Genomic DNA, 23,757 nt, shown 5'->3' with positions numbered 1-23,757 from the left:
ATCAAGGGCAGAGAACTCCAAATGATTTCGGAACTCCCTCAGTACATTTCCTTTTCAGTGCTACTTCACCGTTCACGCATTTTGAGAGGGCTTGACTCATATAAGTGCATTAGTGATTAGTGTTTGGACGCAGATATTGGAGATGATGGTTACTGTGAATTTATAGGAAATAATTTATTGATGGAGAGGAGTTTTGTGGCTATCTTTGTGAGTTCAGTGGTTCTAGTGACTGTCTGGACTCAATCAGGTGAGAATATCATGTTCACCTGTCAGGTAAACAGGTAAAAAAAGATACATTGAAATAAAAACATCTGAAGTGTTATTGACATACTGTCAACTAAACTGACCTAGCAATGAAATTCCACATATTCCGATTAAGAAAGTCGTAGATAGTTTCTCTTCTCTTGTTCAATAGAAAATGTTAAACATGCTGAAAGGAAATTTTGTTTCTTTCATAAAAGACTGTAATAGAAAAAATGGTCATTGATATCAGACGATTTGTGTTTTAAAAAAATATCTTTACAAATAAAAATTATATTATATCCAACAATGACTATCTGATATATTTTTTTCTTTGATTTTGTGCAGTTATTGAATTTCTTCTTTGAACTAAACAGCACTTGCACTATGAATTCAGCACTAATAATTCTGTTTCATTCTCTAAAAGTGGTATTAGATGTACACATTTGTAATATTTCTAAAAGAGGGTCTTCATTTACTGATCAGTTCAAATCTGTTAGTCTCAGTTAAACAATGCATTGTATACAGGTAAACAAGCCAAGAGGAAATTGTCATGGATGACCAATTCCAGCATACTTTATTGTGCTGGGGTTTGTTCTTGGGCATCATTTCATGTGTGTGTGCCTTTCAGTGTCGTGTATTTTTGACCTGATGTACTGGATTAAACTTTAAGTGGGTCTGCCATTTCCTGCCTTTACAAGTCCTCTGTGGGTTTTGTAACATTAAGCTTAGGGGAGAGGAAATGTGATTTAGGGGCCTGGCTGGGGAAAGAAATCTCTTGAAAACCATAATGAAGGTCATAAGAATTATTAACAATTTAAAACTATTATCATATTACATATTCAAAGCTAAGTGGAAATCAAAATGAATCAGTAAGGCAAAACGAAGTACACTTGATACATATGGTGTTGAAGATTCTCAAAGTATATCAGTAAAAACTATTCATTTGTACTGCATATTAATTGACACAGACACAGTATTTGTAACTTGCAGTATTTGTTCACAAATAAAACTTTAAAAAAAGCTTTATATTAGTAAAAAATAAGATTTATTTTGTTTCTAAAGTTTTATACTGTATATTGAGCTCTCTACCTCACTTCCATACATTCTTGTAAATAATCAGATGATTAACCTTGTTAAACCTCTAGCTTTTCCCATCAGTGTGTGCACTTCCTATTGCCTACGTCTCCCCTCCTCTTTCAGTAAAGATTTTATCTTTAAAAAAAAAAAAAAAAACAACTCTGATTTTGTGTAAAACTAATGTTTTGCTGAAGAGATCGCAGCATTCCAGACTCAACAGTTGGTGTATCCTCTTATCTGTGTGTGTTACACCATCAGCTTGTGCAATATTTGAAACAACAATCAATCACACTGCTTTAAGGCTAGATCTATGAACAGATGCTGGGATTCCTAATTCTTACCTATGTTTACATTCAAAGTTTGAAATCCCTCAGTTTTAATTTTAGAACAGTAACTAGTTTTCCAGCTATTGGCAGCACAAAGTCATGTGATTTCAATTAAACATTGATGTATGTTTTGACTGTAATCTTTAAAGCTTTTGATGTTCTCACCTTGGGACTTGTGAAAACATTTTGGGTCTGGCTATTGAAATTGACTGCTGGTTTTAACATCATGTCTGCCAGAATACAACATAGCTTGTGTTGATATAAATGAAAATGTTTCTTCCTTCATGCATGCGTGTGCTTAATTAAACCATTATTTGAATAAAATGGTGATCTTAGAAGCACTGATGTTTTTAGCTCACCTGAGCTGAAAGCTCAAGTGAGCTTTTCTGATCACATTTTGTCTGTAGTCCGTCTGTCCGTCTGTCTGTAAACTTTTCACATTTTCGACTTCTTCTCCAGAACTGCTGGGCCAATTTCAACCAAACTTGCCACAAAGCATCCTTGGGTGAAGGGGATTCAAGTTTGTTAAAATGAAGGGCCACGCCCTCTTTCAAGGGGAGATAATTAAGAATTAGTGAAAAATGAATAGCATCTTTAAAAAATCTTCTTCTCAAGAACCACAGGGCCAGGAAAGATGAAACTCATATGGAAGCATCCCCAGGTAGTGTAGATTCAAGTTTGTTCAAATCATGACCCCCGGGGGTAGGGCGGGGCCACAATGGAGGATCAAAGTTTTACATAGAAATATATAGGAAAAATCTTTAAAAATCTTTTTCTCAAGAACAGTAAAGCCATGAAGAGTCATATTTATATGGAAGCATCCCCAGGTAGTGTAGATTCAAGTTTGTTCAAATCATGACCCCCGGGGGTAGGGCGGGGCCACAATGGAGGATCCAAATTTTACATAGAAATATATAGGAAAAATCTTTAAAAATCTTCTTCTCAAGAACAGTAAAGCCATGAAGAGTCATATTTATAGGGAAGCATCCTCAGGAAGTGTAGATTCAATTTTGTTCAAATCATGACCCCCGGGGGTAGGGCGGGGCCACAATGGAGGATCCAAATTTTACATAGAAATATATAGGAAAAATCTTTAAAAATCTTCTTCTCAAGAACAGTAAAGCCATGAAGAGTCATATTTATAGGGAAGCATCCTCAGGAATTGTAGATTCAATTTTGTTCAAATCATGACCCCCGGGGGTAGGGCGGGGCCACAATGGAGGATCCAAATTTTACATAGAAATATATAGGAAAAATCTTTAAAAATCTTCTTCTCAAGAACAGTAAAGCCATGAAGAGTCATATTTATAGGGAAGCATCCTCAGGAAGTGTAGATTTAATTTTGTTCAAATCATGACCCCCGGGGGTAGGGCGGGGCCACAATGGAGGATCAAAATTTTACATAGAAATATATAGGAAAAATCTTTAAAAATCGTCTTCTCAAGAACAGTAAAGCCATGAAGAGTCATATTTATAGGGAAGCATCCTCAGGTAGTGTAGATTCAAGTTTGTTCAAATCATGACCCCCGGGGGTAGGGCGGGGCCACAATGGAGGATCAAAGTTTTACATAGAAATATATAGGAAAAATCTTTAAAAATCTTTTTTTCAAGAACAGTAAAGCCATGAAGAGTCATATTTATAGGGAAGCATCCTCAGGAAGTGTAGATTCAATTTTGTTCAAATCATGACCCCCGGGGGTAGGGCGGGGCCACAATGGAGGATCAAAATTTTACATAGAAATATATAGGAAAAATCTTTAAAAATCTTCTTTTCAAGAACAGCAAAGCCATGAAGAGTCATATTTATAGGGAAGCATCCTCAGGAAGTGTAGATTCAAGTTTGTTCAAATCATGACCCCCGGGGTAGGGCGGGGCCACAATGGAGGATCCAAATTTTACTTAGAAATATATAGGAAAAATCTTTAAAAATCTTCTTTTCAAGAACAGTAAAGCCATGAAGAGTCATAATTATCTGGAAGCATCCTCAGGAAGTGTAGATTCAATTTTGTTCAATTCATGGCTCCCGGGGGTAGGGCGGGGCCCAATGGGGGATCGAAAGTTTTACATAAGAACATATAGAAAAAAATTTCTTCTCAAGAACAGAAAAGCTATGTTAGTCTTATTGATATGGAAGCATCCTCGGGTAATGTAGATTCAAGTTTGTTCAAATGATGACCCCTGAGATAGGGAAGAGCTACAATGGGGGATCAAATTTTTACAAATGAATAAATGGGAAAATTCTTTTAAAATCTTCTCAAGTACAACAAATTCATTTGTTATATTGACATGAAAGCATCATCAGGTAGTTTAAAATTCAAGCCCCCCCCCCCCCCTTTCATTACTGAATTGATTTGTGCCTTAGTCTAGCCAATGTGCTCAGGTGAGCGATGTGGCCCATGGGCCTCTTGTTTATTAATAATCTCCTCTAAGATATGACAATAATTTGTACCTCTCAAGCATATAGTGTATATATCATATGCATCAAATCTTCTTTTGCTTTAAAAAAAACCCCGTAGATTTTGTTTCCGTACATAATATTTTTGCCATTCTATTAATGTGTGTCAATATTTTGAAGTACAAATTGTAATTAATATGTGAGATACAGGGCCCTGGGATCAATTGTGTCATCACTCCTTTTAAGATCTGCAGTCTGATAAGTTGCAATAAACCAGTATTGGCTGTATTGGTACTTGAACTATGATTGAAAATCTTTTGAATTTGTATATAGTCTTCTAAACTTTTTCCTGCATTTTTGTTTTTATTAAATGAAGCAAATTCAAATCACATTAAATATGTTACAGATATTAGAATATGCACATTTATTTTTAATTTAATACTTTAAACATGGATTGTTCCAATCATCGATTATAATCGAAAATCAGTCAATTGCTGGCATAATCCAAGTGCTTGATTACAAAATTTTTATTCCAACTAATTGGTTAATTTTTAGGTCACCTGAGTCACTCAGGTGACCTATTGCTATCTGTTTTCGTCTGTCGTCGTCCGTCGTGCGTCGTGTGTTAACATTTGAACATTTTCAGCTTCGTCTCTGAAACCGCTGAACCAATTTCAGCCAATTTTTGCATATGGCATCTATGTGTGAAGGGGAACAAAATTTGTGAATTTCATGGTCCCTGACCCCCTGGGGCCTGAGGGGTGGGGCTAAAACCACCAAAATTAATGCAATCTTTAAAAATCTTCTTCTTTACTCCTGGACATCAAGCAGTCAAACTGTTGACCTGATTGTAATAAGCATTGAGCCCTCTACCAAAATTGTGAAATTCATGGCCCCAGGGTCAGGGGTTCTGGTGCTAGGGCAGGGCTATATAGATCATATAGTGAAAGTGCATTATTTCTTTGAAAATCTTCTTCTCTACTCCTGGGTATTACTGAAACAAATTGAATACATAGTTATGATAAGCAAGAGTGACTCTACCAAAATTGTGAAATTCATAGCCCCAGGGTCAGGGATTCTGGTGCTGGTGGGGGGGGGGGGCTATATAGATCATATAGTGAAAGTGCATTATTTCTTTGAAAATCTTCTTCTCTACTCCTGGGTATTATTGAAACAAATTGAATACATAGTTATGATAAGCAAGGGTGACTCTACCAAAATTGTGAAATTCATGGCCCCAGGGTCAAGGGTTCTGGTGCTAGGGAGGGGTATATAGATCATATAGTGAAAATGCATTATTTCTTTGAAAATCTTCTTCTCTACTCCTGGGTATTATTAACACAAATTAAATACATAGTTATGATAAGCAAGGGTGACTCTACCAAAATTGTGAAATTCATAGCCCCAGGGTAATTGGTTCTGGTAAGGGGGGGGGGGGGGCTATATAGATCATATAGTGAAAGTGCATTATTTCTTTCAAAATCTTCTCTACTCCTGGGTATTATTTAAACAAATGAAATACATAGTTATGATAAGGAAGAGTGACTCTACCAAAATTGTGAATTTCATGGCCCCTGGGTCAGGGGTTCTGATGTTAGGACTGGGCTCTATTTATTATATAGTGAAAATGCATTAATGCTTTAAAAATCTTCTTCTCTGCTTCTGGGTATTATTTAAACAAACAAAGTACATTGTTATGATAAGCAAGGACGCCTCTTCCAAAATTGTGAATTTCATGGCCCCAGGGACAGGGGTTCTGGTGCTAGGTTGGGGCTATATAGCTCCTATAGTGAAGGTGAATTATTTCTTTGAAAATCTTCTTCTCTGCCCCTGGGTACTATTTAAACAAACTAAGTACATTGTTATGATAAGCAAGGATGCCTCTTCTAAAATTATGAATTTCATGGCCCCAGGGTCAAGGGTTCTGGTGAAAAGGGGGGGGGGGATCTATTGATTATATAGTGAAAAAGCAAAATTTCTTTTAAAATATTCTTTTCTGCTTCTGGTTAAAAAGCAGAGAAGCTAAGTATATAGTTATGATGAGCAAGAGTGCTTCTTCCAGAGTAGTGAATTGCATGACCCCTAGGTCAGATGTGCTGGTGTAAGGGTGGGGCTGTTGATAATATAGTGAAAATGCATTAATTCTATTAAATAATCCTGTCAGCTCCTTAATGTTAAGCAGATACATGTAAAGAAAGTGATTACTTATGGAGAGCAAACTTCTGGTCCCAGGGTGAGAGGCTCTGGTGTTTCTCGGTGGTGAAGGGGGTCTCTATTGATAATATAGTGAATCTGTAGGAAAAATGCATTATTTCTTTAAAAATCTTCTCTGCACTTGGGCGTATCAGAGGCAAAAAGAGTAAAAGTTGTAATAAGGAAGTGTATTTTTACCAGATTTTTGAACATCTGGACCATTTGGTCAAGTGTTCTGGTCCTAGCCAGGGCTCAATTTGCATTCTACTGAGAGGAGTTATTCCCCTTTACCATTTACTTTTGATAATTAATCACTGTAAATAATGTACTTGAAAGGTTAATAGAATAAGAGAATTATGCAAGAATTTTTATTGTATAATACAAAAAGTATTTTCGTAGTTTTAATGATCAGGTGGACTTGTAAGTAATAGATAAATAAAAATGAGACAAAAATAACTTGTCTTATTAAATGTTCATCAAAGACCAAGAGAGGCCAATGTAAAAGATTACAACAAGGAATTAAAATAGTATAGAAGCACTGATAGTTTGTTAATATACTTATGGTAATAGTGATAAATGGGGAACAGATTAGAACCTAATCTATAAACTGTTAATGAATACTAGACTATTTATTTTGTTGACCCTGATCACCCTATTTTTCTTGCTTTTGGGCAACAAAACTTCACCTTTCATTTTAATACTCTATGGATCCTCTAAATTGTTGTATTGTACTCAGGTGACCGTTAAGGCCCTTGGGCCTCTTGTTTAATATGACAAGCGTAATAGTTTTTAAGCTGAATATTCTAGCCGCGACTTATCTATTAACTTATTTGTGTATCCTAATGGTGCAGATGTACGACAATCTACAGACAATTGTATCCATACCCGGGTAATAAAGCATGTTCTCGGGTATGGATGTACTTTGGGTTCTACAAAATGAACAAAGGGCCAGCTGGACAACCACAGAAAGTAGTCATTTACCCATTCTTACCATTTAATTAACTAAATTGATAGACTTTATAAATGTCTGATTATATTCAATAATTAGTTAGTTACAGTAACCTCATCATCGATTATGAAATTCTTACCGATTCCCATCACTAGTAATCAGCATATTGTAGATTCTTTCATGGAAGGCACTACTAATTCTTCAGCATATTATAGATTCTTTCATAGATGAATTCTTTCATTGTAATCAGTATATTATGTATTCTTTAAGTGGCAGGTACTATTATAATCTGTATATATATTGTAGATTCTTTCATGGAAGGCACTACTACCTTCAGCATATTGTAGATTCTTTCATGGAAGGCACTACTATCTTCAGCATATTGTAGATTCTTTCATGGATGAATTCTTTCATTGTAATCAGTATATTATATATTCTTTAAGTGGCAGGCACTATTATAATCTGTATATATATTGTAGATTTTTTCATGGAAGGCACTACTATCTTCAGCATATTGTAGATTCTTTCATGGAAGGCACTACTATCTTCAGCATATTGTAGATTCTTTCATGGATGAATTCTTTCATTGTAATCAGTATATTATAAATTCTTTAAGTGGCAGGCACTTTTATAATCTGTATATTGTAGATTCTTTCACTAGAAGGCACTATTATTATCATTATATAGTGTAAATTCTTAAAGTGGCAGGCACTATTATAATCTGTATATATATTGTAGATTCTTTCACTAGAAGGCACTATTATTATCAGTATATAGTGTAAATTCTTAAAGTGGCAGGCACTTTTATAATCTGTATATTGTAGATTCTTTCACTAGAAGGCACTATTATTATCATTATATAGTGTAAATTCTTTAAGTGGCAGGCACTATTATAATCTGTATATATATTGTAGATTCTTTCACTAGAAGGCACTATTATTATCATTATATAGTGTAAATTCTTAAAGTGGCAGGCACTTTTATAATCTGTATATTGTAGATTCTTTCACTAGAAGGCACTATTATTATCATTATATAGTGTAAATTCTTTAAGTGGCAGGCACTATTATAATCTGTATATATATTGTAGATTCTTTCACTAGAAGGCACTATTATTATCATTATATAGTGTAAATTCTTTATGTGGCAGGCACTATTATAATCTGTATATATATTGTAGATTGACTTTCACTAGAAGGCACTATTATTATCAGTATATAGTGTAAATTCTTTATGTGGCAGGCACTATTATAATCTGTATATATATTGTAGATTCTTTCACTAGAAGGCACTATTATTATCAGTATATAGTGTAAATTCTTTAAGTGGCAGGCACTATTATAATCTGTATATATATATTATTGTAGATTCTTTCACTAGAAGGCACTATTATTATCAGTATATAGTGTAAATTCTTTAAGTGGCAGGCACTATTATAATCTGTATATTGTAGATTCTTTCACTAGAAGGCACTATTATTATCAGTATATAGTGTAAATTCTTTATGTGGCAGGCACTATTATAATCTGTATATATATTGTAGATTCTTTCACTAGAAGGCACTATTATTATCAGTATATAGTGTAAATTCTTTAAGTGGCAGGCACTATTATAATCTGTATATATATTATAGATTCTTTCACTAGAAGGCACTATTATTATCAGTATATAGTGTAAATTCTTTATGTGGCAGGCACTATTATAATCTGTATATATATTGTAGATTCTTTCACTAGAAGGCACTATTATTATCAGTATATAGTGTAAATTCTTTAAGTGGCAGGCACTATTATAATCTGTATATATATTGTAGATTCTTTCACTAGAAGGCACTATTATTATCATTATATAGTGTAAATTCTTTAAGTGGCAGGCACTATTATAATCTGTATATATATTGTAGATTGACTTTCACTAGAAGGCACTATTATTATCAGTATATAGTGTAAATTCTTTAAGTGGCAGGCACTATTATAATCTGTATATATATTGTAGATTCTTTCACTAGAAGGCACTATTATTATCATTATATAGTGTAAATTCTTTAAGTGGCAGGCACTATTATAATCTGTATATTGTAGATTCTTTCACTAGAAGGCACTATTATTATCAGTATATAGTGTAAATTCTTTAAGTGGCAGGCACTATTATAATCTGTATATATATTGTAGATTCTTTCACTAGTAGGCACTATTATTATCAGTATATAGTGTAAATTCTTTCAGTGGAAGGTACTATTGTAATTGGTATACTATACATGTATATATTCCTTCAAATTCCGTGGATGGCACTGTTGTATTTAGTATATTGTACACGTGTATTTGTAACGTGCAGATGCGCTAACTGGACTGTTTTCAACCAGTCAAGAACTCTATTGAAAGTTTATAAATTTATTTCACAGGACACAGAAACAAAACAATACTGTTCAATATTCACAAAATCTCTGGTGTTTCATAAATTAACAAAAACCTCTATAACTGGAGTCTTATCCAGTAATAATAATTCATGTGCAAGTCTAACTCTCTTAGACCTAATAAAAATCCTGGTAATCCTAAGTATAATCCCAAACTGGTAATAAACCAGTCAACTTGAAAATCTAAACCAGTAATATACTGGTAAATAAATATTATTCAATCTCTGAATAAAGTTTTCCCCCATATTAAAGAACTAAGTTAAACACACACCTTGATACAGTGGTGTAGCCTACTGTTCAAACGCTGCAACTCTGCGTTCTTACTATAGATACGTCATTAAATACTACGAAATGACGTAAAATACGTTCACCAATCAGAAACATCGTGCACCTGATCATCAACCAATCACAGGCGATAAGCGATACCCCAATTCCCACGGCAACGAAAAAGTGTGCACAATATTTTTCACCAGAAAATAGAAACAAGTAAAATATTATAAATACTTTATAAACAAAGTAAATTTCGAAATAATTATAAAATAATTGAAATACAATTAATTAAATAAATCGCCGCTTACAACTTTTCACATCTTAAAAATAATGCATTATGGGAAATTGCACTTCTGGAATAACAACCATGTGGCGAAAGCATACCAGGTAACAATATTTACCGAATAATAGCTAAATAAACACCGTTTTAATTATGCGATCACGTAAACAATATAGGAAACTATAGATAACATTTAGTTCAACATCATATCAGCATTAAAGTCTTAAATAGCAAAGAAAATAACTTGTATTTGACAATGCACATCATCTGACAGCAATCGGGGGTCATATCAAGACACAGTTTATAAAAAAAATGTATTCAAGTGATATAGTTAAAAGTTAAAACGTCGTGATTATAATATTGCTATCACTACATCTGTCACAGTATTCTTTAGTGGAACCCATACCAAGGCATTATTATAATCAGTAATGTATAGCATTTTTAGGGGAAGGCACTGTTGTAATCAGTATGGTAGATTGTATTTTATTTCGTTGAAGGACCATGTTTTAATCAGTGTGTTATCTTTTCAGTTTCAGTGGAAGATACTGATTGCTCAATAAGACCTTGTCACAAAGATGGTGTATGTATAGATACAAATGGCAACTTCACTTGTGTATGCCTGCCACAGTGGAGTGGGAATTTCTGTGAATTAGGTAAGTGCTCTTATTTATCAGCACACAATACAGATAAGTAATAGTACTAGTAATAAATGAAAATGAAATTTGGTGTATAGTATTGATGTATAGATATTTAGATCATTACTTAGACTGAAGCAGATAGTTACAGATTTAACCATTGTGTAAAAGAAAAACTATCTTGTTCAGTTTTTATGCTCCTGCAATTAAGGTTTTGAGGTCATATACTTTTTGCTCTGTCCATCTGCCTGCCTGTTTGCAAAACTTTAACATTGTCCATAAATTTTATCATTTGAAGCTAGGGCTTTCATATTTCAAATGTATATTGCTAGTGACAAAACCTTTCTTTGGGTACCAACATATTTGACTTTTTGACCTTGTCCTTGGAGCGTGTCCCACATTTCCAAAATTTTACCAAACTTAATCTTGGTCACAACTTTTGAACACTTGGGTTTTCATACTTCACATGTGTATTCCTTGTGACAAGACCTTACCTTGGAAACATTTTTGACCTTTGACCTTCAAGTTTGACCTACTTTTGAAAAACCTTAACCTTGGCCATAACTTTTGAATGGTTGGAGCCAGGGCTTTCATACTTCACATAGTGTAATCCTTGTGACAAGACCTTCCTTTGGATACCAACAACAACGAACTTTTGACCTTGACCTAGAAGTTTAACCGACTTGTGAAAAAAATTAACTTTGACCATAAATTTTGAACAGTTGATGCTTGGGCTTTCACATTTTACAGATCTATTCCTTTTGACAAGACCTTTCCTTAAGTACTAATATTTTTGACCTCATGATATTGAGCTTAGAGTTTGACCAACTTTTAAAAACCTTTCACCTTGACCATAATTTCTGAATGGTTGCTGCAAGAACTTTCATTTTCACCATGTGTTTTTCTTGTGACAAGTCTAGAACTTTCTTTGGGTACCAACAATTTTTTTATTTCTTGACCTTGGAGTTTAAGTTGCATTACAGAAACTTTAACCTTTGCAATGAGCTGCCTTGTTGGGGTATCCATGTTTCAGAGACACATCTTGTTCTGTCTAGGACCAGATCTATGTCACTGATTACCACAAAGGCTGTTCAAAGCCTTGATGAAGGGTTGCAGAGTTGCTGATTATTGTTTGCTTACTACAGAGTTCTAAACTTAATCCTTCATCAGAGATTAGAATCAATTAATTCAGTCCAACAGCAAACTAGTCATATCATCCAATATGGGGGAAAATGAGTGATAAAATAAAAACTGGCAATTACTAAACATTTTATAGTAATTTCCACAATTACGTCATTAAACTTCTGTATCATATTCTAAATGCAAATGGTAATATCACTTATTCCTGACATCAATGGTTACCAAAACCAGGTCAATCATATATATATATATATTTTTATATCACAGATAAAGTTTCAATACAAATATGCCTGATTAATTTACCTGTAAACTGCTTATAATAGTTTTTGGAATGAATTAGGTCCACTTGCATGCATGAAATTGATTTTAGAAGGTGAATTGTCTATTTTCATGACATAATTGTCAAGGTGACTCACTTTTAAATGCTATTTGTCTCTATAAATTTTCATAGTATTAACTTTGATCTCAAGGTCTTTAAAGAAGCAATTTGAAATTTGTTTTAAATGAAGTAACTGTTAAGGGAAGAAAACCTGGTTATAGCTTATAACCCAGTGAGAACTCAGAAAGAATACACATTCTTTGCCATTTGAGTTTTCTCACAACTTGGACATAAGGTATGGCTTTCAGTCATTTTGTTCAGTGCCAGGAAAAAAAAATACAGAAGGTCATTGCTGTGTTCACATATTGAATAAATACATATTTGTTACACTATTTTGCCTTGTGGCACTCTAAAATGTTATCATTCTTCTCTTAAAATTGATTTATATATCTCAGTAGATAAACTCTTTTGTAGTTTCTATCTTTCATAACAGGTAAAAGCATAAGTACTAATTATTGATGATAAAAATGGATGTTTCTCCCTAATTATACTACTAGTCATCACTGCATGACCTGTGTCCTAGCTTGAATTGATTATATATAAAACATCTCTAGTTAATGTGCTTATCACCATAAACAAAACTGTTATATTTAAGCCATGATTCAAAGTTATTGACTCTACAAAATTTGTATCATAATATCAACATCTTATTGCCAAGGAAACCTGAGATATGACGTAAAATCAAGGTCATTACACACATTGAGGTATAATCAGCAACAACAAACTCAATTCATTCTAGTCAAGGTTTCCAAATTTATTGCCTTCCAATAATTTCAATATCCCAATACCTTATTTGACCTTAACCTTCAGGTACGACCTTGAGACAAGATCATAATACAGTTGTGGATCATCAGTAACAAAATATTCAAATTAGTTGTTCCATATGTATACTCCATACATCATTTTACTGTCTTATTCCCCCAGTGACCTTGAGTTTTGATGTATGAAGAGTTAAAAATTGACACACTTTTTGGTCATGGGAAATCACACTGAAATGAATCCATTCCAATAAAGGTTTCCATAGAAAAACGATCACAAACAGTCCGGTGGTCAAATATGTCAAAATCTGTATGTCTCCTTCAGTTGGGAGAAACAGGTTAATGTGTCATAAATCTGCAAATAGAGTCATTTTTATTTGGATAGACACAAATGAGTGCCTGAGTTTTCCTTGTGAACATGGCGGGACCTGTACCAACGAAAATGGTGATTACCATTGTACCTGTAGCTCAAACTGGGTCGGAAAGAATTGTACAGGTGAGTCCACATACATTTCTTCTGGAATGACTGTACATGTATCATACTTATTTGTAGCAACGAGAAAACAAATACCTGAGTACTGTGTTTTGTCATGAATTTGATACCTTTTGAAAATGAAGGTAGTAACATTCTGTTCTTAAAAAAAAGGAATACATAAACTTGTACATATATTCATTATCTGTTGATCACAACACAAATATATTTCTCAGCAATGTTGGTGAGTAAGTTGCATATCAAATTTTTTAGATCATCCTAGTCACTTAGGTGACCTATTGATATTTGTTTCCATCTGTAGTTGTCAGTCACTAGATGTACATTGTACAGCAATTATAATCTTTCGTAAATTTTCTGCTTCTCTTCTGAAAGGATAAATTTTTACCAACTTTGATTAAAAAATATTTATGGGTGAAAAGGAACTGAGATATATGAATTTTGTGTTCAATTCTATCTCTCTGAGGGCTGGAACTTCAACCATCCAAATTGATGCAACCTTTAGAAATCTACTTTGGATGTCTAGGAGACAAACAGTTTAAATGAACATAAGAAATGAGTTCTCTACCAAAAATCCTCTAGGTTCAGGATTTGAACCCCATTACAAAACATATACGCCATTGAAAGTCTTTGTTTTACTCCTGATCAGCTAGGCAAACTACTTGCATAATTATGGTAAACCTTAAGCTTTCATCCAAAGTAAGAAATCCCAGGACTCAAGCTCCAGGGTTGGACTAATTTGGATTTAATGATTAAAAATGCATCATAATTTTGCACCTGCAGTTAAATCACATACATGTATTTTCCTAGGGTCAAATTTTCATGGTTTGAGAAAAAATATGGGTTTGTGGGGATTTTATATCGGGGATGAAGAATTGAGTTATGTATATGACATTTTACATTTCGTCGTGGGTATTAATTTGTGGGTCTCTTCATACCTTGAAAACAACAAAAATTAAACCCTCACGAATATTATTGTTTTCACAGTATTTTTTAGAGGTACCATGGACTTTGATAAAAAAAAATTGTTGAGACAAAAACATCTTTAAAGATCATGTATAATGAATTAAAAGAAAATTTCATTTAAGGTTAATAAACCCTCTGCTCACTCATATAAAATGTTTCATTAGCTGTTATGATTTTCCAAAAGAAATGTATTTTTTAAGTAAAATACAAACAATTATATAGCATAGCTTGCGGTGTAAAATATGACAAAATTTGACAAAAAAGACACTTCAACTTGACAGGATTATAAAGGAATAATAGACATTTATGTCGTTAAGAGTTGACTGTCATGGTAGCTCAGTCGGTAGAGCGCTCGCTCTGTGATTGGAAGGTCATGTGTTTGAACCATGGCTGCGATTGACCTAAGTCAATAAAAAATAGGTAGCAACTGTTCCTTCGCCAAGCGCTCGGTACTTTGAAATGAAAGTTATGGGTCCTCCGGATGAGACCTTTAAAACCAAGGCCCCGTGTCAAGGCAGGCGTTGGCACGATAAAGAACCCTCACTGCTCAATGGCCCTCAGAGTGCCGAGTAAAGGTCTAAATTTGAAGTCCTTCACCAGTATATGGTGACGTCTCTATATGAGTGAAAAATTCTCGAACAGGACATAAAACAACATACATACAGTCATTAAGAGTTATCTCTCTTATTTAAGTATCAATGAACCTTAAGGAGAATGAACTTTGAAAAATTATAGCATATCATTTAACTGCATGTGTGGATAGGATGAATCAACACTATATACATTGTAGTACAAATCTTGATTTCAAAGAAAACAACTGAATCAAAGGTTTTGGTTCTGTATATGGACCGAAATATAAATATATTTCTTTTTTCATTGTATTTTACCAATGGCAAAGACCTAAAGAAATAAGGTACATTTGTTTTTTTAATGGTGTGTGAATTATCATATTAGGTGGGTATCTGTGTCCTATGGACATATATTCTAGTGTTTTCAGTGAATTAGAAGAACACAGTCCTCTAATATAAACAGTAAACTGTATTCATATTTGTATTCTTCAAAAAAGTTAGATTATGATTTAGGGCTTGTAACTTGTTTACAAAATCAGCTCAGGCAAACATTCTATTCACAAAGCTGAAAAAAAAAATTGAAGCAAAGTACCCATTATGAGTTTATACCAATACTTTTTCAGTACAGTCTGGGCAAAATAACAACAAACTTTAGTTGACTGGGCATATAGTAGTGAGATGGAGTTATAATTAACACCACTCCACTTTACAGCTCTTGAGATTTAGCCAAACTTTTTCTTCATTAGGTGACGTATTTTGTTTATGAATTGGTATAAGAGCTAGATTTATGCACATCACAGACAAAATCACACCTCCACTTGGAAACATCTTCTGCTGCAGGTGTAAAATACAATGCAGACTTGCATCTGCTAGAAGTATATCAAAAGGGAATGCCCTTGAACACTCCCACAAGAGCACAGATTGAAACATCTTTAATTTGCTGTTTTCTTTTCTTTTTTCTTTTCTTTTCTTTTTTTTTTTTTTTTTTTTGGTTCTTGTGTATCACATTCCAGATTTTCCTTTCTAAATCTTAAGAGATTACTTTTTGCTTCAGCATTTAAAAAAGGTAAAAATTGAAAACTCTGGTAGACTATTGCAAATCTTATGTAAAAGTAATTTTAAGTTTCAGCTTTGTACGTTCTATTGAGTTTTTACCCACACTAATCATTGAAATTGATAAGAGAGCCAACATTTCTACAGCTATTGTATAAACATGATAAATATTCAATATCATTATCAATAGGGTGAGTATTGGTCATTGAAGTGTAGTAGAATTTATATTTCTACACAAATATCTAAAGCTCTTTACCTTTATCATTATATTTTAAACCAGCCATTATTCATGACAACTTTTATTTATGATTTGCCAGTTTGAAATCTGCAGATATTAATTTTTGCAACCGAGGAAACATTCTACATGAGTATACAATAAATAATTGTTTTGCAAAGAGAAAAATAAGAGAGATAATATTAAGAAGGTCTCGAAACTCCTGGATATTTCTCACATACACAAATAGAAGGTGGTTTACTGTGTATCATTCAAAGATTGAACTTCTTTAAGGATCTTTTAATGTGCTGGCTTTGCTTACTTGTAAGAATCACAGACATTTTTTTTTAACTTGGCTAAAAAGAATAACTTTCTAAGATTAATGTTTTACAGAGTTTAAACGTGTCACATCAACTGACCTGAGGCCCAACATGGAGATTTATCCTGCTAAAGAGAGCAGTCTGGGATCAGAAAATGACACAATCTACACAAGTACGGGAGACCTCGTCCTAAACAGTGGTGAAAACTTCACCATAGAATGTTTCGGAGATTACCCTGTCCAGCTGATCATACAGAGGGGCAAACTACGAGCTGTAAGTATAGCGTGTAGAGGTATACACACCTCAGTGTCTGGACTCAGGTAAAGAGAATATTAGATCATCAGGGTAACTCAGATCACCAATTACCTTCCATTTATTTTAGAGGATTGGCTCTTACCAGCACCTCTGTGTGTCATATCCTTAAATAGACAGTCATCTACATATATGAGGGTTGTTCGGAAAGTTCGTGCACTACAGTTATAACTTTTTTACTTAACGTGGTATTATATCCAAATTTGAAAGAAATATTTCAACAGTAAATTCAAATGATGTGTACTAATGCCCTGTTCACACGAGAGTTTAATTCGAATTAAACGTAAGTTACTGCGAATTAAATTTGATCCGCGTTCACATGAAGAATTTAATGCGAATTAATTTAATTCGAATTAGTTTACTGCGCATTAAATTACTTCGCATTAGCTCCGTGTGAACGCTAAGCGAAGCTAATTCGAATTAAATTTTGACGCACGCGTAAGGGCAGAATTAAGTCACAGGCCACATGTCGATGGTCAAATATAGGTACCTGTGCTATTTTTGAGTGGAAAACAAAGGAAAATTATGTTAATAACTAAAATGTGTACAGACACTATGACATTATGTCAAATGTATACTGCTCTGCAAAATATGACGTGATTTGTAAATGACGTCATAATAGCCTCACTGAATAGCTTGTTGAATAAAAAAATTATGATTCGCAATAGTTTACTTCGCATTAGCTGTCGTGTGAACGCAATTTAATTCGCATCATTTTACTTCGCATTAATTTACTGCGAATTAAACTCTCCGTGTGAACAGGGCATAAAAATTTTTAAAATATCGTGATTTATTTCAAACTTATTTAGACTTAAAAAATGCGAAAATCGGATCATGGAGCAGGTCAAAATTTTGTAATTTACAATCAAGACATTAAATACCAGTAATGTCTGAAGTCATACATTCTGTAAAATGACACAAAAATGTAAAAATTCTCCAGGTTCAAATGAAGAATTGTTTCATAGTTTCTGATTCCAAATTATGACTTAATATTTTACTTCGTTGAAAAGAAATCGGCTTCAGAAGATAGGTAGTCCTCATTGAAAAAGGCAAAAAAGATGATGCCGTGGAATGTCACAGAGCAGCAGTTAACCATACAATTTTGTGTTGTACTCTGGAAAACTCCAGAAAAAAACTCTGAAAATGCCGGAGGAAGTAGGAAATATGTCAAAAGCGAGCCATGCATGTGTTTGTACATTGGTACAAGCGGTATTTGAATGATATACTACTCTGCTTAGATGATGGTGATCTGAGAGAGAACTGATTATCTGTAAAAATCTTATCAAAAACATGAAAAGTTCGTAATGTCATGCTAAGGATTTGGCGCTTTTTAAATGCTGATCTTGTGAAAGCACACTTATCTAGTGAAAAAAATATGACATTGACAAACGAAATAATGCTACTGGAACAATTGTTAGCAAAATAGATTTCTCAAGTAATAAAGAAACTTTTTTAATGAGTACACTGGTATTGGGCAATACTGTGTGAAATGTATAGGGATAGTAATTTTGAATTCAAAATTGGGCAACACTGTGTGAAATGTATAGGGATAGTAATTTTGAGAACCTCATGTCGGTATGGTTTTGACGCTACAGTGTTGTTGAGTTTGCTCGGTGGTTAAAAAACGTGTTAATTTTAAAATTAAATAACATTAATTCTATTAAATCACATGGATTGAAACTTCACACTTAAAAAAATAAGTATTTTTACATATGATAATGTGTTTATTTGAAAATTTCTTGAAGATAGAATAACGAAGATTGGCATAGTCCACGAACTTTCCGAACAACCCTCGTATATTCATTACTTTTGAATATTCTTTCTGATCAAATTTCTTCTAGTTCACTCTATTCTTAGTCCTGTCAGATGAGACAGCTCAATCAGCTCAATGTCCAGATTTGTGATTGCAGAAGTGCAAGCAAAGTTATGGATTATGATTTTTGGTTTTGTTTCTTTTCATGGCCAATGAGGCACAGAGAAGGTGACAATAAAGGTTCAAACTTTTATAAAAATATAGGGCCACCAGACTTGGAGGCACCAGACTTGCTTTTGTTGCTATATTTGACCTATAGTTTCTTGATTAGTGACCAGTTTAAAGTTTTTAGAAAAGATCCATTCCAAAATATTGTTTAGCTCTACCTGGACAAAAGTTGTATGGATGATGCATCTAGGGATGCACAGTACCAAACATATTTGGCTGCTGCATTTGACCTATATTTTCTGAATGATTGAACAGGTTTATTTTGGAGTAGGTCCAATCCCAAGTAAGCACTTCCTGGTCCCCTATTAGGTAGATGTTGAATCTAGAGATGCACTCTATCAGACCTGTTTCCATAATGCTGCATCTTGACGTACAAGGCAGTTTCTGGGTGATTGAAAGATTTTGGAACATATTTGTTTCCAAATAACTACATGTCAGTATCAGACTGATTACTTGCATGGATACTGCATTTAAGGATGCACATTGCCAGAACATTCATTTGATGTGAAACAATGCCTTACTAATACTAATGGCACCTGATTATTTAAGAGACTCTTTTGAATTTATTTCTTCTAATAATTATGTTTTACGATCTGAAACCAACTATGACCTTCGTCTACCGAAATATTGAACAAATCAATTTAAAAATTCTTTTCATTATTCCGGTGTTCATTTATGGAACAAATTACCTTTGTATATACGTTTTTCACCAACTGTAAACACATTTCGTAAAAATGTGGAAAAATTTATTATAACTTGCCGCAACACTGTTTAAGTAACGTAATTCCATGTCCTAAACTTTTAATTGTACTTGTATTTTTAGCTCACCTCGACGAAGTCGAGATGAGCTTATGCTATACCCCCGGCGTCGGCGTCGGTGTCGGCGTCGGCGTTAGCGTCGGCGTCCCAGGTTAAAGTTTTAGGAGCAGGTCCATTCCCAAGTAACTATAAGCCCTACCTTGACCAAACTTGCATGGATGATGCATCTAGGGATGGACACTACCACACTTGCTTCGGATGCTGGATCTGACCTAGATTTTCCAGATGAGTGACCAGGTTAAATTTTAGGAGCAGGTCCATTCCCAAGTAACTAAAAGCCCTACCTGGACCAAACTTGCATGGATGATGCATCTAGGGATGGACACTACCAAACTTGCTTCGGATGCTGGATCTGACCTAGATTTTCCGGATGAGTGACCAGGTTAAAGTTTTAGGAGCAGGTCCATTCCCAAGTAACTATAAGCCCTACCTTGACCAAACTTGCATGAATGATGCATCTAGGGATGGACACTACCACACTTGCTTCGGATGCTGGATCTGACCTAGATTTTCCAGATGAGTGACCAGGTTAAATTTTAGGAGCAGGTCCATTCCCAAGTAACTAAAAGCCCTACCTGGACCAAACTTGCATGGATGATGCATCTAGGGATGGACATGGCCACACTTGCTTCGGATGCTGGATCTGACCTAGATTTTCCGGATGAGAGACCAAGTTAAAGTTTTAGGAGCAGGTCCATTCCCAAGTAACTATAAGCCCTACCTTGACCAAACTTGCATGGATGATGCATCTAGGGATGGACACTACCACACTTTTTCGGATGCTGGATCTGACCTAGATTTTCCGGATGAGTGATCAGGTTAAAGTTTTAGGAGCAGGTCCATTCCCAAGAAACTATAAGCTCTACCTTGACCAAACTTGCATGGATGATGCATCTAGGGATGGACATGGCCACACTTACTTCGGATGCTGTATCTGACCTAGATTTTCCGGATGAGTGACCAGGTTAAAGTTTTAGGAGCAGGTCCATTCCCAAGTAACTATAAGCCCTACCTGGACCAAACTTGCATGGATGATGCATCTAGGGATGGACACTACCACACTTGCTTCGGATGCTGGATCTGACCTAGATTTTCCAGATGAGTGACCAGGTTAAATTTAAGGAGCAGGTCCATTCCCAAGTAACTATAAGCCCTACCTGGACCAAACTTGCATGGATGATGCATCTAGGGATGGACACTACCACACTTGCTTCGGATGCTGGATCTGACCTAGATTTTCCACATGAGTGAATTTTAGCCATATTTTAACCAAATTAGCATGGATGATGTATCTAGGGATGGACACTTCCAGACTTGCCTTGGATTCTGAATCTGACGTACATTTTCCAGATGAGTGACCAGGGTAATTTTTTTGGAGTAGCTATATAATATTATGGCCTGTTATGATTAAACTTGCATAGATGGTGCATCTAAGGATGAAAACTTCCAGACTTGGTTTGGATGTTGGAACTGACCAAAATTTTCTTTGATTACTTAACAGGTCAAAAGTTTTTTGAGCAGGTCTATAATTAAATCAAACTTGCGTGGATATTGATCTTGGGATGTACCCTAACTAGAAAAAAAATATGATGTGAAATTTGCCTTACTTGTAGATAACATTCGTCGAGGTGAGCTTCGTAATCTTTGATTACCTATGTTTCCATCATGTTGTATTATTTAATTAGTGTACAATGTTTTCATACATGTAATTGTATTATTATTAATATGTTTAGAGGGCCCCGAGGAAGACTAGTGCATTGCACTAATCGGGTTACCCTCTTTAAATAAAGTATTATTATATTATTATTATTATTATTAATAGATAATGTTTTGTTGAGGTGAGGTTCATAATCTTTGATTATCTTTGTAATTACATAAGTAAATGTATATTGCTATTTTGTTAAACTCTGGCAAAAGTTCCTGGCATGCTTGTTGTTTTTTAGATTTAACACATTTAACAAAGGTGGTTAGATTTTCCCGACTTTTTGAGATTATATATCAGCTGCAGTCCATCATATTGTTTGTAATAATTCAATTTCTGTGGAATCAAACCATGTAGGAATTATTTACATTTATTACATGGTAAAACTTTTAGTTCTAACAGGAGATAGTTTTTTTATATCCCATAGTTCAATAAAAACAGTGGTAGTTATGTTGATAATCATCATACATCAGAAGTCTATAATATATATGATAAATTTCTCCATGTATCATCCTCTCATCAATCAGTGAAGATTTTAATCGTGGATTTTGAAGAAGTTTTCATGCACCAGAAAAGAAGATGATTTAATGAAGGAATTCTAAGGATTCTGTGTCACAGCTAAAGCATTCACATTATTGTACAATAATTAGGACAACTTCATATGAAATCATCATACTTTCCGTTATTTGATAGTTTTTCAGTCAGCATGTTTATCTGACTCAAGTACTTTCTTAGTACTTCCTGTCTGTAAGTGCATTTTAAGGTGTTGACTAAAAATCCTCAGACATGAAGCCATTAGTAGTTAATAATTCTCAAGAAAACTAATTTTTTGTACCTGAAAATAAGTCTAAGAGTTGTTCACATGAATAAAGCTTTTTTGGAATGTCCTGTTTTGTGAAAATTAACATTAGCTTTTCCTACTTTAAATTAAAAGAGAACAGAAGGCAGTCATAAGTAAGCTTTATGTGATCAGAGTTATTCTCCATGGGATACTCACCCCCTAAATATCTGAACAGAAGTCCAATGTGCACATCTATAATAAGTCTACCCCATGAAATGTTAATTTTCATTTCCCATATACAGTCCCTGAAACGTTCTACTTTCCCACTTGAATGGTGAGCGAACGCTGAACGAACACAGAGCGAACGGTGAGTGAATGATGTCTGAATGCTGGTGAACGATAGGTGAACGGTGAATGGCGAGCGAACGCAGAACGCGAACGTGAGCGCAATTAGTGAACGGTGAACGCAAGATGAACGATTGCCTCTGATCTTTTCCATGCATTAAAATGTATCTTTTCTATTGTATTGTAATGTCAGGTGCAAAAATAAATAAAAAATAAATATTAAATAGATTTTCAAAAATTGTCCTAAAAAAGATGAAACATGCACATTAAGTAAAACTACATGTATTAAGTTTCGTACAATATTTTCTGCACATATGTATGATGTTTAAATTCAGCTGTTTAATCACACAATTTTTATCGCTGTAAAACATTGTAATTGTTACCGAACACTGTAGTTTAAAATATAAAATTATTTTAGTTGTTAAATAAATATGTTTATTCTTATTTTATATATAAAACCATTATAAATAATGATTTTCGAAGAGGATCGAATTAAAACAGGTGTAACAACCATGCATGTATTTCTGTGTCAGGGCAATTCCATGTAAAATAATGAGAAAAAAATTAAAAATATTTTGCAAAGGTCTGTGGACGTATTGCATAAATACACTCATATTTGAAAAAAATTAATAATATATTTATGTGTCTTTTCATTTTTTTTATGATGATTTATTAAAGAGACTTCTACATGTATAGACAATTCCCCCTGATTATTCTCGGACAAGATGATACAAAGAAGCATTCATATTATTTGTTATAGATAAAAATGTCAGAACTTGATAGTAAAAGTACTTAAAGTAGTAAAAATTACTTAAAGTAATATGCTGTCATAGTTTTGATTAAACGAACAAGAGAGAGAGAGAGAGAGAGAGATTCCATTTTAGCCCCCCCCCCTTCCTTTTTCCACAAATGCATGAACCTGTATAAACAAAAAACTTAATTTTTATCTAAATATATCAGGCAGTGAAAGTAACCTATTTTTTTAGGTCACCTGAGTCACTCAGGTGACCTATTGCTATCCGTTCTCGTCCGTCGTCGTGCGTCGTGCGGTGTGCGTCGTGTGTTAACATTTGAACATTTTTAGCTTCTTCTCTGAAACCGCTTAACCAATTTCAACCAAATTTGGCATATAGCACCTATGGGTGAA

At 34.1% G+C, this 23,757-nt stretch overlaps 1 protein-coding gene across 1 annotated transcript in view; it reads left to right on the top strand.

Moving 5' to 3' along the window:
* The first annotated feature begins 165 nt into the window (after positions 1 to 165).
* LOC133173619 (platelet-derived growth factor receptor alpha-like) overlaps positions 166 to 23,757 on the top strand; it is a 48,468-nt gene continuing 24,876 nt past the window's right edge. The window contains exons 1-4 of the mRNA XM_061308598.1: positions 166 to 247; positions 10,677 to 10,799; positions 13,444 to 13,554; positions 16,744 to 16,943. Of these exons, the coding sequence (XP_061164582.1) occupies positions 181 to 247; positions 10,677 to 10,799; positions 13,444 to 13,554; positions 16,744 to 16,943 (501 nt within the window). The 5' untranslated portion in view covers positions 166 to 180. The remainder of the gene's footprint in view (positions 248 to 10,676; positions 10,800 to 13,443; positions 13,555 to 16,743; positions 16,944 to 23,757) is intronic.

Source organism: Saccostrea echinata, unplaced genomic scaffold (assembly GCF_033153115.1).
Source record: "Saccostrea echinata isolate AGI-Se365-2 ecotype Australia unplaced genomic scaffold, CSIRO_AGI_Sech_v1 ptg000056l, whole genome shotgun sequence".
Taxonomy (NCBI): Eukaryota; Metazoa; Mollusca; class Bivalvia; order Ostreida; family Ostreidae; genus Saccostrea; species Saccostrea echinata.
Note: the sequence above shows the minus strand (reverse complement) of the source record. Positions and strands in the feature narration are given on the sequence as shown.